Source organism: Oncorhynchus mykiss, chromosome 12 (assembly GCF_057628025.1).
Source record: "Oncorhynchus mykiss isolate SJ-2025 chromosome 12, ASM5762802v1, whole genome shotgun sequence".
NCBI classification, from domain to species: Eukaryota; Metazoa; Chordata; class Actinopteri; order Salmoniformes; family Salmonidae; genus Oncorhynchus; species Oncorhynchus mykiss.
The window spans coordinates 14,607,690-14,620,745 of NC_143033.1; the positions used below are offsets into that span (position 1 = coordinate 14,607,690).

Consider the following 13,056-nt stretch of genomic DNA (forward strand, 5'->3'; position numbering starts at 1 on the left):
GTGTGTTTATCAGACTCTCACCTGTGCCCAAGTTAGTGTGGTCCTTCTCAGACTTGACACTGTAGCTAAAGCAGACCCTGGTCTTCACACACACGGTGGCTCTCTCACCCAGCACACAGTCTTCAGAGGGCTGCTGTAGGTTGATCTTGTTTGGGTCAAAGGTCATGTTGGCATAAAGCTCAGCAACATCCTTGGACCTGGATGACAAACAACAGAAATTCAGAAACTTGTAACTGGCATATGAAACTGTTACAATAATCAATGAACTGTGAATGAAACAATTTTTTATTTATTTTTTATCTACAAAAATATAAAGAGGAGAAGCCAAAATGATATAGCTATAGTTCTTTATACAGTAATCCTCAAAATCAAATTAAAAGCACCTTATTAATTTATAATGTAAAGATGTGTGCAAGCCCTCTATAAACCACGTCGATGGCCATGGCGGCTCTACAAAAGGATCCATAGCCAAGTTATACAGTGCCTTCGGAAAGTATTCAGACCCCAAAAGGATCCATAGCCAAGTTATACAGTGCCTTCGGAAAGTATTCAGACCCCAAAAGGATCCATAGCCAAGTTATACAGTGCATTCGGAAAGTATTCAGACCCCAAAAGGATCCATAGCCAAGTTATACAGTGCATCCGGAAAGTATTCAGACCCCAAAAGGATCCATAGCCAAGTTATACAGTGCATTCGGAAAGTATTCAGACCCCAAAAGGATCCATAGCCAAGCTATACAGTGCATTCGGAAAGTATTCAGACCCCAAAAGGATCCATAGCCAAGTTATACAGTGCATTCGGAAAGTATTCAGACCCCAAAAGGATCCATAGCCAAGCTATACAGTGCATTCGGGAAGTATTCAGACCCCTTGAATTAATCCATATTTTGTTACATTACAGCCTTATTCTAAAATGGATTAAATCAAGAGCCCAGGAGGAAGGGCTGCCAAATCATGTCTTAGGAGCTTTGCCTCCTGGGAGTTGGAGTTTTTCCACATAGCCCTGGTCGGTCTTGGTCAGCTAGGCCTGTTCCAGCTGAAACTGAGTGGGCGCATCCCTGGCTGGGGTCCCTGTGGTATGAAATGTTGGCTCAACTCCAGAAGAGAAGAGAAAGAGAGGGCAGGACAGGACAGGCTCCATGAGAGAAGAGGAGGAACAGGGGTTTGAACAAGGAGAGGAAGGTTTTGTGGGTTCAAATCCTGAAAGGGACACAGCTGTATAAACCAAAGTGACAGTCTTTGATAGATGAGATAATGTTATAATAATAAAGTTTTGTGAGATGATATTTGAGATTACTGCTATTACTAATAGTTGAAGTGGAGTGTGTGTGTGTGTGTGAATGTGTGTGTGGGTGCATGCGTGTGTTTGATACTGAACGCTGAGGCACTAAACACTCACCAGAACAGAGAAGCCCCTCCCAGCCCTCCGATGGTAATGTCTATAATTCCGTCTCCGTTCAGATCCATGACTCCGTGGATCGACTGGCCAAAGTACTTAGTCTTCACCCCGTCTCCAGGGCCTGGGATACGCTGAAACCACACCAGCACACACATTCAGAAGGCTAACATTAACGACTCTCACTTTTTCTGTATACTCTTAATACTGTAATATTGCAATCTTACTGTAATTTACTGTAATATTACTGTAGAACAGTCAGAGAACACATGGTCTTGTCTTTCTTTACCTGCACATATTTTTCCTTGATGGTCTTCTTGGCTCCATGGTAGACGTAGACTGCCCCTTTGTGGTCGTTCTCCAGTGGCGCCCCGATGGCCACGTCCCGGTTCCCGTCCAGGTCTAGGTCACTGACCTCTGCGATGGCGGTGCCGAAGCGGGCGCCACACGGGCCGTTGATGTTGACGATGGTGCAACCGTTGGAGTGGGCCGAGGTACAACACGTCTGGTTGTCTGGCTTCAGCGTGGTCTGGTGCTCAAATAGGCCCTTCTAGGTAGGAAGGGAGGGAGATGGAGAGACAGAGGGGGGGATAGAGAGATGTTGAGTAACAGATAGATGGTTGGTGCACATCCTTAGACTGCCGTGTCTCTGTCCCTTCATACTATAACACACAGAGATATAATTCAGCTTGGCCCCTAAAACCCTCACAAACTTTTACAGATGTACAATTGAGAGCATGCTGTTGGACTGTATCCCCGCCTGGTAAGGCAACAGCAGACTTTTAAAAAGCCATCACTAGCCAGCTGCCACCCGGTTACTCAACCCTGCACCTTAGAGGCTGCTGTCCTATATACATAGACATAGAATCACTGGTCACTTTAATAATGTTTACATACTGTTTTACTCATTTCATATGTATATACTGTATTCTATTCTACTGTATTTTAGTCAATGCCACTCCGACATTGCTCATCCTAATATTTACATATTTCTTAATACTTCTTTTACTTTTATATTTGTGTGTATTGTTGTGAATTGTTAGATAATACTGCACTGTTGGAGCTAGGAACACAAGCATTTCACTACACCCACAATATCATCTGCTACATATATGTATGATACCAATAAACTTTGATTTGATTTGAATTGTATTTCTATGATAACACACATACCCCCAAAGTGCACAAACAATATAGTAGTAAAGTTAGATAGTAATAGTTACATTAATTATATGACTGTTTGAACATTATTTACTACCTGTCCCAGACCTGCTGTTTTCAACTCTCCAGAGACAGCAGGAGCGGTAGAGATACTCTCAATGATCGGCTATGAAAAGCCAACTGACATTTACTCCTGAAGTGCTGACTTGCTGCACCCTCGACAACTACTGAGATTATTATTATTTGACCCTGCTGGTCATCTATGAACATTTGAACATCTTGGCCATGTACTGTTATAATCTCCACCCAGCACAGCCAGAAGAGGACTGGCCACCCCTCATAGCCTGGTTCCTCTCTAGGTTTCTTCCTAGGTTTTGGCCTTTCTATGGAGTTTTTCCGAGCCACCGTGCTTCTACACCTGCATTGCTTGCTGTTTGGGGTTATAGGCTGGGTTTCTGTACAACGCTTTGTGACATCAGCTGATGTAAGAAGGGCTTTATAAATACATTTGACTGATTGATTGATTGATTGATGAATCAGGTCAACTACACACACAGTACACCACACACCTCATTGAGTTTGTAGACGTACACCTGTCCCTGTTCCTCCCTCTCTGGGCCCATGAACATAGGAGCTCCCACCAGCAGGATGTCTGTGTAGGAGTCCTGGTCAACATCCACCGTCTGGAGCACGCTGCCAAAGTAGGATCCAATCTACAGGAGATAAACAGAGGTCAAAGTAGGCGACAATCTACAGGAGGTAAACAGAGGTCAAAGTAAGGGACAATCTACAGGAGCTAAACAGAGGTCAAAGTAGGAGACAATCTACAGGAGACAGACAGAGGTCAAAGTAGGAGCCAATCTACAGGAGATAAACAGAGGTCTAAGTAGGAAACAATCTACAGGAGACAGACGGAGGTCAAAGTAGGAGACAATCTACAGGAGATAAACAGAGGTCAAAGTAGGAGACAATCTACAGGAGGAGGCGGAGGTCGGAGGTCACACTACGTTATAATCACTCAGCCTGAAATAGAAACGCGGTAGGAGCTCATGCTTTAATTTAATGAAGCAATAATGTCCGAGGGGATGTGGTATATGGTATATACACTGAGTGTACAAAACATTAAGAACACCTGCTCTTTCCATAGACCAGGTGAACTCAATATTAGGAAGGTGTTCCTAATGTTTGGTATATTCAGTGTGTATACGATGCAACGTGGAGTCAATCAAATGTATTTGTAAAGCCCTTTTTACATCAGCCAATGTCTATACAGTGCTATACAGAAACCCAGCTTAAAACCCCAAACAGCAAGCAATGCAGATGTATAAGAACGGTGGTTTGGAAAAACTCCCAAGAAAGGCCGGAACCTAAGAAGAAACCAGGCTCTGAAGGGTGGCCAGTCCTCTTCTGGAGTGCCTGGACACAGCCCTTAGCCATGGTATATTGTCTCATATACCACAGCTTTAAGCCACTCAGCATCCAGGGCTTGAACAACCCAGTTTATAATATAACTAGGCAAGTCAGTTAAGTTAATTCTTATTTACAATGACTGCATACGCCAGCCAAATCTGGACAACACTGGGCCAATTGTGCACTGCTCTATGGGACTCCAAATCACAGTCAGATGTGATACAACCTAGATTTGAAACAGGGACTATAGTGACACCTCTTGCACTGAGATACAGTGCCTTAGACCACTGCACCAATCAGGAGCCCACTATAATCTTAACCTCTACTGAATCTCAAACTAAAGTAGAAACACGATATGAGCTCATGCCTTGACATCAGGGACCTAATCTGAATTTTACGCTTTCAAATACAATTAGGGACCTAATTTCAGTATTTCAGTGCATTTCTATCTAATGTATACGAATTATGTCCTCAACCAGGAGACAGTTGGTTACAGAATGTATAGTCTCTTCCCACACTGCGGTGTCTAACCTTAACCCATGAATTTGGCAAAGCAACCTACATAATGTAAAGATGTGTATTATGATGATGGTGGAAGATTGATGAATGACAACTGAACACACCTGCTCTCCTTTCAGTACTTGTGTGACTGTGATGATTTCCCCATCCAGTTTGTAGACGATGACTCTGCCTGTGTGGTTGTACCGTGGTGCTCCTGTGATGTATAACTCACCATTAGGCGTTGATGCTGACTGTACGGCATAACCTGCAGGGAGGGCAGACACACACACATATTAGAGCAGTTCATGATCACAGCTTAAGAACAGAGCATGTCCCTATTAGTGGGTTATTTTAGTACGTCTTCCTCCTGGTATTAGTTCACTTTAGTCTCATTGTTAAGAGGAAGTGACCTTGGGACTATAAGGTTATATGTGCGCAAACCATAGTTCTGAGATATTGAGCATACATGTTTTCACATACCAGATCTTAGAACTGTTTTGTTGTGAATTCATTTTTATTAACCCATTAAGGTCCTCACCTAAAGTGCAGAGTATCAAAATCCTGAGACATTTGTAAATCCGTTTTTTTTTCGGGGGGTGTAATCGCAGATAGATCCTTATGGCTCTGAAATGTCAATCTGGGTTGAGCCATATGGTTCTGTTTGACACTTCTGAATTAGACATGTCTGTTTTCAAGAAAACTGTAGCTATTTGAATAAAGAAATTATAGAATAACACTATTTTACCACGATAGAGTCAGAACACATCATCGAATACATAAATAAATGCATTATGATCATCAGACAAATTACTGTTATCACTGAACAACGATGTGACAACAGGGAGATGGCAAAGACGTGTTCTGATTGGTCCGTCTGTATTTGTTCAGGCTTGTAATTGGATTGCAGATAAAAACTTATAGCGCCAAGTTCAAATGGGTTTATGCAGACAGGACTTTCTAGTAAAAAAATATTTTATCTTAAAATGTACTTTAAAAAATCTAACTCCACAGATAGGCATCTCAAGATCAATTATAGGTGACTAACACATTTTTTGCCAATAATGTCAGCTAGAATCTTATAGTCCCAAGGTCTCGACGAAGCAGTAAAACATTGAAGAACAGAGAGGAGTGTGTGTGTGTGCGTGTGCGTGTGTGTGCGTGCGTGTGCGAGTGCGTGGTGTGGTGTGGTGTGGTGTGTGTGTGTGTGTGTGTGTGGTTCATTCTCAGAGCACTGTATCGAAGAGTTTTTAATGATCTGCTGTAACTCTGCCAGTGTTTGAGTTTGTCTGAAATGAACAATCACACAGATTGTTCTCGATGACACTTTTATTAAATCCTATTATTCTTGAATCCCTCACAGCATCTTCACTGTGGTCCAATGCCCCTTGTGCCCCCTACTGCTGGTCAGGTGTATTTATTTGAATGATAGGTATGATGTGAAATGAATAGATTGCATGTTAAGGTCAAAATGTGAAATGAATATGGTTGATTTTTAAGGTCAGGGAGAAGTGCAGTGAATAATGCCTTATGGGATCCATGTCTCTGTCTATTTCAGAGTAATGGTGCTGGACCTGTGCTGTTTATACAGGAGCTGGGAGGCACTAAGGACTTGGACCACTGTCCAGTTTCCAGTGCCAGTACAGGTTGTCATTGGACCACTGTCCAGTTCCCAGTGCCAGTACAGGTTGTCTGTCATTGGACCACTGTCCAGTTTCCAGTGCCAGTACAGGTTGTCATTGGACCACTGTCCAGTTTCCAGTGCCAGTACAGGTTGTCATTGGACCACTGTCCAGTTTCCAGTGCCAGTACAGGTTGTCATTGGACCACTGTCCAGTTCCCAGTGCCAGTACAGGTTGTCATTGGACCACTGTCCAGTTTCCAGTGCCAGTACAGGTTGTCATTGGACCACTGTCCAGTTCCCAGTGCCAGTACAGGTTGTCATTGGACCACTGTCCAGTTTCCAGTGCCAGTACAGGTTGTCATTGGACCACTGTCCAGTTTCCAGTGCCAGTACAGGTTGTCATTGGGCCACTGTCCAGTTTCCAGGGCCAGTACAGGTTGTCTTATAAATATAAATAAATATAAAACACAGTAGATCTATACTCTTAACCTACACAGAAAGTACTAAAGTAACAGAGGACAAGGCAAGAATCAAACCATAAAAACAGACGTGTATGGTGCAAAAAATAAAAAGGTAAATAAATACAATGTAATCCATCTTGGTGGTTTGTCTGGTCTGGACTCACCCATGTACCCTGCCAGGCTGTGTGTGGGTGTGTGCGCATGTCTGGTCTGGACTGATATGTACTCACCCACGTACCCTGCCAGGCTGTGTGTGTGTGTGTGTGTGTGTGTGCGCATGTCTGGTCTGGACTCACCCATGTACCCTGCCAGGCTGTGTTTGTGTGTGTGCGCATGTCTGGTCTGGACTCACCCATGTACCCTGCCAGGCTGTGTGTGTGTGTGCGCATGTCTGGTCTGGACTCACCCACGTACCCTGCCAGGCTGTGTGTGTGTGCGCATGTCTGGTCTGGACTAATATGTACTCACCCACGTACCCTGCCAGGCTGTGTGTGTGTGTGCATGTCTGGTCTGGTCTGGACCCACCCACGTACCCTGCCAGGCTGTGTGTGTGTGCGCATGTCTGGTCTGGTCTGGACCCACCCATGTACCCTGCCAGGCTGTGTGTGTGTGTGCATGTCTGGTCTGGTCTGGACCCACCCATGTACCCTGCCAGGCTGTGTGTGTGTGTGCATGTCTGGTCTGGTCTGGACCCACCCATGCACCCTGCCAGGCTGTGTGTGTGTGTGCGCATGTCTGGTCTGGTCTGGACCCACCCACGTACCCTGCCAGGCGGTGTGTGGGTGTGCATGTCTGGTCTGGACTGATATGTACTCACCCACGTACCCTGCCAGGCTGTGTGTGGGTGCGCATGTCTGGTCTGGACTGATATGTACTCACCCACGTACCCTGCCAGGCTGTGTGTGTGTGCGCATGTCTGGTCTGGACTGATATGTACTCACCCACGTACCCTGCCAGGCTGTGTGTGTGTGTGCGCATGTCTGGTCTGGAGTGATATGTACTTACCCACGTACCCTGCCAGGCTCTCCTTCCTTTCATCCAGGGGGTCTTGGAAGTCTGCGTTTAGAGGAACCACGGTACCCTGGTTGGTATGCATCACTACTGTCCCGTTCCACTCATACGCCCCCACAGCACCCAGCATCACACCCTCCTACGAAAGAGAGAATTTGTGAATTAATCAATGAATGCCTTTTTATTTAACAAATGTAAAATACATACTGAGTAGCCACACATGTGAGTACAACAATAAAGTCAGATACAACACTCAATAAAGTCAGATAAGACAACTTATTTCCATTGTGGTCCTCGTTATTAGACAGGCAACAGAATGACAAGTGCATAGAGATACTAGGCAGCTCATCTCCTGTCTTTGTAATGGCATCTTCTGTGACAGCATTGGCAGCGCCATTGAGGGCCTCTATCCAACTCTATGGGACAGCTATGCTACAGCACAGGAAACATGAAGAGATCCCACAGGAAGTGGAAAAGTCTTAGTGGAGTAGAGCTAAATGGGTCCAGAGTCACAATACGCCGTGTCAAGAAGACTCTGTTGCAGTAGATACAGGGTAAAGTATTTCACAAGAGGGAGATGTTCTTCGAGTATGAGTGAGACTGGGGTTGGACACAGGGCTTACGATAAGTGCAATGGGATCTTTAGTGACCACAGAGATTCAGGACACCCATTTAACATCCCATCTGAAAGACAGCACTCTACCTAGGGCACCGTCCCCAATCACTGGCCTGGGGCATTGGGATTTTTTTCTAGACCAGAGGAAAGAGTGCCTCCTACCGGCGCTCCAAAACCACTTCCAGCAGCATCTGGTCTCCCATCCAGGGACCAACCTTGCTTAACTTCAGAGGCAAGCCAGCAGTGGGATGCAGGGTGGTATGCTGCTGGCCCTGTATGTCTGGGTGTATAAACATTGCGTAAGTGATATGAGGCATGGGCAGGGGAGGAGAATACAGGGGAGGAAAGGTCAGGAGCCCTGATACAGCTTCAGCTGGGAGTGACAGTGTTTATACTAGGTGACGTAGGAGGAGGGGGAGTGAGAGAGACAGAAACAGGGAGGAAGAGAGGGGGGGGAGAGAGAGGGAGAGAGACAGGGGGAGACAGAGGGAGATAGATAGAGCCAGAGGGAGAAAAAGAAAGAGAGAGAGAGCGACGCTGACTCAGGAGGACTGGAGGAGAGCATGTTTGCTCACACTCTGTTTGGACATCAGGACACCCTCTCACAGAAAATACATATGTTTTTTTGTTCTTCCCTCTCTTCCCCCATAGCACAGCACAGGTCTCTCTGGGCTGAGAGAGAAAAGAGGGTCCTTACGTCTCCAGAACATTTGTTGGATCACAGTGAAACAAGGATAGATGAGATGATGAATGACAGATAACACAACACACACCATCATTCTGTACTGTATCTGACTGGGGGTGATCAGTGGGCAGTCACACATTCACAAACATGTGATCTCCTATAAACTGATCCCCATGGTAATATGCTGCACCCTTTAGCCCAGTTGACAAGTAGGAGTTAATACACTATTAAAATAAAGTATATTGAAATATATATTTTTTAAATAAATTCTTGCAACTATTGCCTCGGGGTGTTTTGGTTTTTGGGAAAGAAGAGTTGCATATTTAAAACCCTTTTTATTTTAACAGTGTAGGGCAGTGGAGTGCAGGGGTGGAAACAGGAGAAGAGGTGAGGCACTGAAACTATCTTGGATTACAGTTAGAGTCAGTATGAGTTAGTTAGTAGGACAGAGGAAAGGAAAGCAGAGATAGAAACAGACTTACTTTAGAGGTGTGGGCACTAAATCCAGCCTGGGACATCTCCATCTCAAAAGACGAGGTGTAGTTACCTGACGTTGCTGTGGAAAGACATTCACATTGATCGGTTATTACATTATTACATGGTCTTGTTATCACAATGGGTATTAAAGACCATGTAGAGATGATATGAATCTGGTCAATTTCTCTGATCAATTTCACCAGTATTTAGATCTGTAGCGAGGAGGAAATCTAGTGTTGAGGTTAGCATTGCTACTGCCTTCCTGAGGCTTCAAGTACTGTCGCCCTGACCCAGAAATGCCTTAGCTTTTTGGGTCAGTAGTATTGATGGTGCTTATTGAATGATGATCTGCTATAGTGAGTAGGTGAGAATAAACACTGCCATTTTTATCACCGAGTTCAAACATAGAACGTGATTAATGAGGGAGTCATCCTACCCTCCAAGGCAAAGATCCTGCTGCCCAGGGCGTCTACGATGTTCAGCAAGGCAAACTCATCCGACACGTTGAAGAAGTGATCTCCCACAGGATCGCTGGAGATCGACTGGATCTCCTCAATGAATTTCTTCACCTCCTTGATGCTTCTGTTGTTCCTGTTGTAATCACCAAGCACCTAAAAAAAATATTTATGTTTTATTTATCTAAACCTTTATTTATTTATTTATCCTACATTTTCAATGACGATATCAAGTCTGAGAAATAGTACTTAATATATACTGAGTATACAAACATTAAGAACGCCTGCTCTTTCCATGACATGACAGAATGACCAGGTGAATCCAGGTGAAAGCTATGATCGCTATGACATGACAGACTGACCAGGTGAATCCAGGTGAAAGCCATGATCGCTTATTGATGTCACTTGTTAAATCCACCAATCAGTGTAGATGAAGGGAAGGAGGCAGGTTAAAGAAGGATTTCTTAGCCTTGAGACAACTGAGTCATGGATTGTGTATGTGTGCCAATCAGAGGGTGAATGGGCAAGACAAAATATTTAAGTGTCTTTAAACGAGGTATGGTATTTTTTTATTTATTTAACCTTTATTTAACTAGACAAGTCAGTTAAGAACAAATTCTTATTTACAATGACGGCCTACACCGGCCAAACCAGGACAACGTTGGGCCAATTGTGTGCCGCCCTATGGGACTCCCAATCATGACCGGTTGTGATACAGTCTGGTTTCAAACCAGGGTGCCTGTAGGGACGCCTCTAGCACTGAGATGCAGTTCCTTAGACTGCTGCGCTACTCGGGAGCCCACTCGGGTATAAGGTGCAAGTCGCACCGGTTTGTGTCAAGAACTGAAACTGTTCTGAGGGCAAAAGGAGAGGGGTGCTACTCAATATTAGGAAGGTGTTCCTAATGTTTGGTATACTCAGTGTACAGAATGTGGTCCATGTAAGAAACAGAACCTGAACCCATAACCCTGGTCCTGCCTCGGCTGGAAAATTCCCAGTTAGAGGATTCCCTTCCTGCTTATTCTCTCCTGATTCCAAGAAGCCTCCAACCAGGATTTCTGGAAAACTTGGGCATTTTGGGAAAGTTTTACAACCCTTATCCTGCCTGCACCAAGCTAGTGAACCATCTAACCTAGGTGATGGATTGTTTGTTTATTTGAAGTCTGTGAAAGGACCTGGATGTGAGCTTGTCCTGACTACAAGGTCTGTTACAGCTCTGCTCTCACTGAGGTGAGGAATACGATGGATGAGGTATTGTGGTTATTGAGGTATTATGGCCTTACACTTTTGAGATGGCCTCATACTCACAGCGATACCGAACCTCTCGATATCGTCCTCCTCACATTCTTTGATGACCTTGTCGAGGTTATAAAAGTCATGTGACTCTCCGTCCGTCACAATGATCATGACCTTCTTGACCCCCGGCCGCGCCCCTCGCTCCACAGTGAAGGCCTCTTTCCTGAAGGGACAACAGGGTCGATCAGAGGTCAAATGTCAAAGGTCATGGCATAAGTAGTGACATTCCTGTGATCATGAGATGTGGAAAATAGCATTTTACATCAGATCTAGTAATACAAAGGAAAGAGTGTGTTTCCGCATTCAGGACACACAAACCATTAGGCATTAGAATATTTAATTTAATTGTATCTCTAGGACGCAAACACCCATTAATTCTAGACATTAAGAGAGAGCAACACCTTGAAAATACTTCATTCATTTTCACTCACTTCACACACTGTACAAGAAATAGACATACTTAATTAACTGATAGGAACATTCAACTCAACTGAACTCAATTCAATGAAGTGGAATTGAAATGAATTGATTAGGACTAAAGTGTACCAGACACCCCTGGTTTACTGTTGTACTGTACCTTGCAGTGTCAATTCCCAGGGCGGTCATAGTCTTGAAACCTGTTTGCTGGGGAAGTTTCTTCACTTTGGCCAGGAGGGATTGAGTGGTATCAAACTGGCTGAGGTTGACATTGTGAGTGACTTCCTCTCCATATGACACAATGCCCACCTGGAACAGAAATCTTATATTCAGACAGACGGACACTCACTCAAATACTCATCTCATCTTACTCACTCTCTTCCCTTCAACCTCCTTTACCCTCATCTCACTCTCTTCCCTTCAACCTCCTTTACCCACATCTCACTCTCTTCCCTTCAACCTCCTTTACCCTCATCTCACTCTCTTCCCTTCATCCTCCTTTACCCTCATCTCACTCTCTCTAATTCAACCTCCTTTACCCACATCTCACTCTCTCTAATTCAACCTCATTTACCCTCATCTCACTCTCTCTCATTCAACCTCCTTTACCCTCATCTCACTCTCTCTAATTCAACCTCCTTTACCCACATCTCACTCTCTCTCATTCAACCTCATTTACCCACATCTCTCACTCTCTCTAATTCAACCCCTTTACCCACATCTCACTCTCTCTAATTCAACCTCCTTTACCCTCATCTCACTCTCTCTAATTCAACCTCCTTTACCCTCATCTCACTCTATTCCCTTCAACCTCCTTTACCCTCATCTCACTCTCTTCCCTTCATCCTCCTTTACCCTCATCTCACTCTCTTCCCTTCATCCTCCTTTACCCTCATCTCACTCTCTTCCCTTCAACCTCCTTTACCCTCATCTCACTCTCTTCCCTTCATCCTCCTTTACCCTCATCTCACTCTCTCTAATTCAACCTCCTTTACCCACATCTCACTCTCTCTAATTCAACCCCTTTACCCACATCTCACTCTCTCTAATTCAACCTCCTTTACCCTCTTCTCACTCTATTCCCTTCAACCTCCTTTACCCTCATCTCACTCTCTCTAATTCAACCTCCTTTACCCACATCTCACTTTCTCTAATTCAACCCCTTTACCCACATCTCACTCTCTCTAATTCAACCTCCTTTACCCTCATCTCACTCTCTCTAATTCAACCTCCTTTACCCTCATCTCACTCTCTCTAATTCATCCTCCTTTACCCTCATCTCACTCTCTTCCCTTCATCCTCCTTTACCCTCATCTCACTCTCTTCCCTTCATCCTCCTTTACCCTCATCTCACTCTGTCTAATTCAACCTCATTTACCCTCATCTCACTCTCTCTAATTCATCCTCCTTTACCCTCATCTCACTCTCTTCCCTTCATCCTCCTTTACCCTCATCTCACTCTCCTCACTTCATCCCCCTTTACCCTCATCTCACTCTGTCTAATTCAACCTCCTTTACCCACATCTCACTCTCTCTAATTCAACCTCCT

General features: G+C 44.5%; 1 protein-coding gene across 2 annotated transcripts in view; it reads right to left on the bottom strand.

The window, feature by feature from the left end:
• Positions 1–13,056, bottom strand: part of LOC110537005 (integrin alpha-1) — a 73,396-nt gene that overhangs the window by 17,235 nt on the left and 43,105 nt on the right. Inside the window, exons 7-16 of one of the 2 annotated variants that reach the window (XM_090191770.1) lie at positions 11,668–11,816; positions 11,103–11,253; positions 9,776–9,950; positions 9,345–9,418; positions 7,556–7,700; positions 4,591–4,733; positions 3,127–3,270; positions 1,686–1,946; positions 1,400–1,530; positions 22–197 (exon numbers count right to left, since the gene is read on the bottom strand). In XM_090191770.1, the coding sequence (XP_090047896.1) occupies positions 22–197; positions 1,400–1,530; positions 1,686–1,946; positions 3,127–3,270; positions 4,591–4,733; positions 7,556–7,700; positions 9,345–9,418; positions 9,776–9,950; positions 11,103–11,253; positions 11,668–11,816 (1,549 nt within the window). The remainder of the gene's footprint in view (positions 1–21; positions 198–1,399; positions 1,531–1,685; positions 1,947–3,126; positions 3,271–4,590; positions 4,734–7,555; positions 7,701–9,344; positions 9,419–9,775; positions 9,951–11,102; positions 11,254–11,667; positions 11,817–13,056) is intronic. The other variant, XM_036936981.2, reaches the window with a different exon arrangement.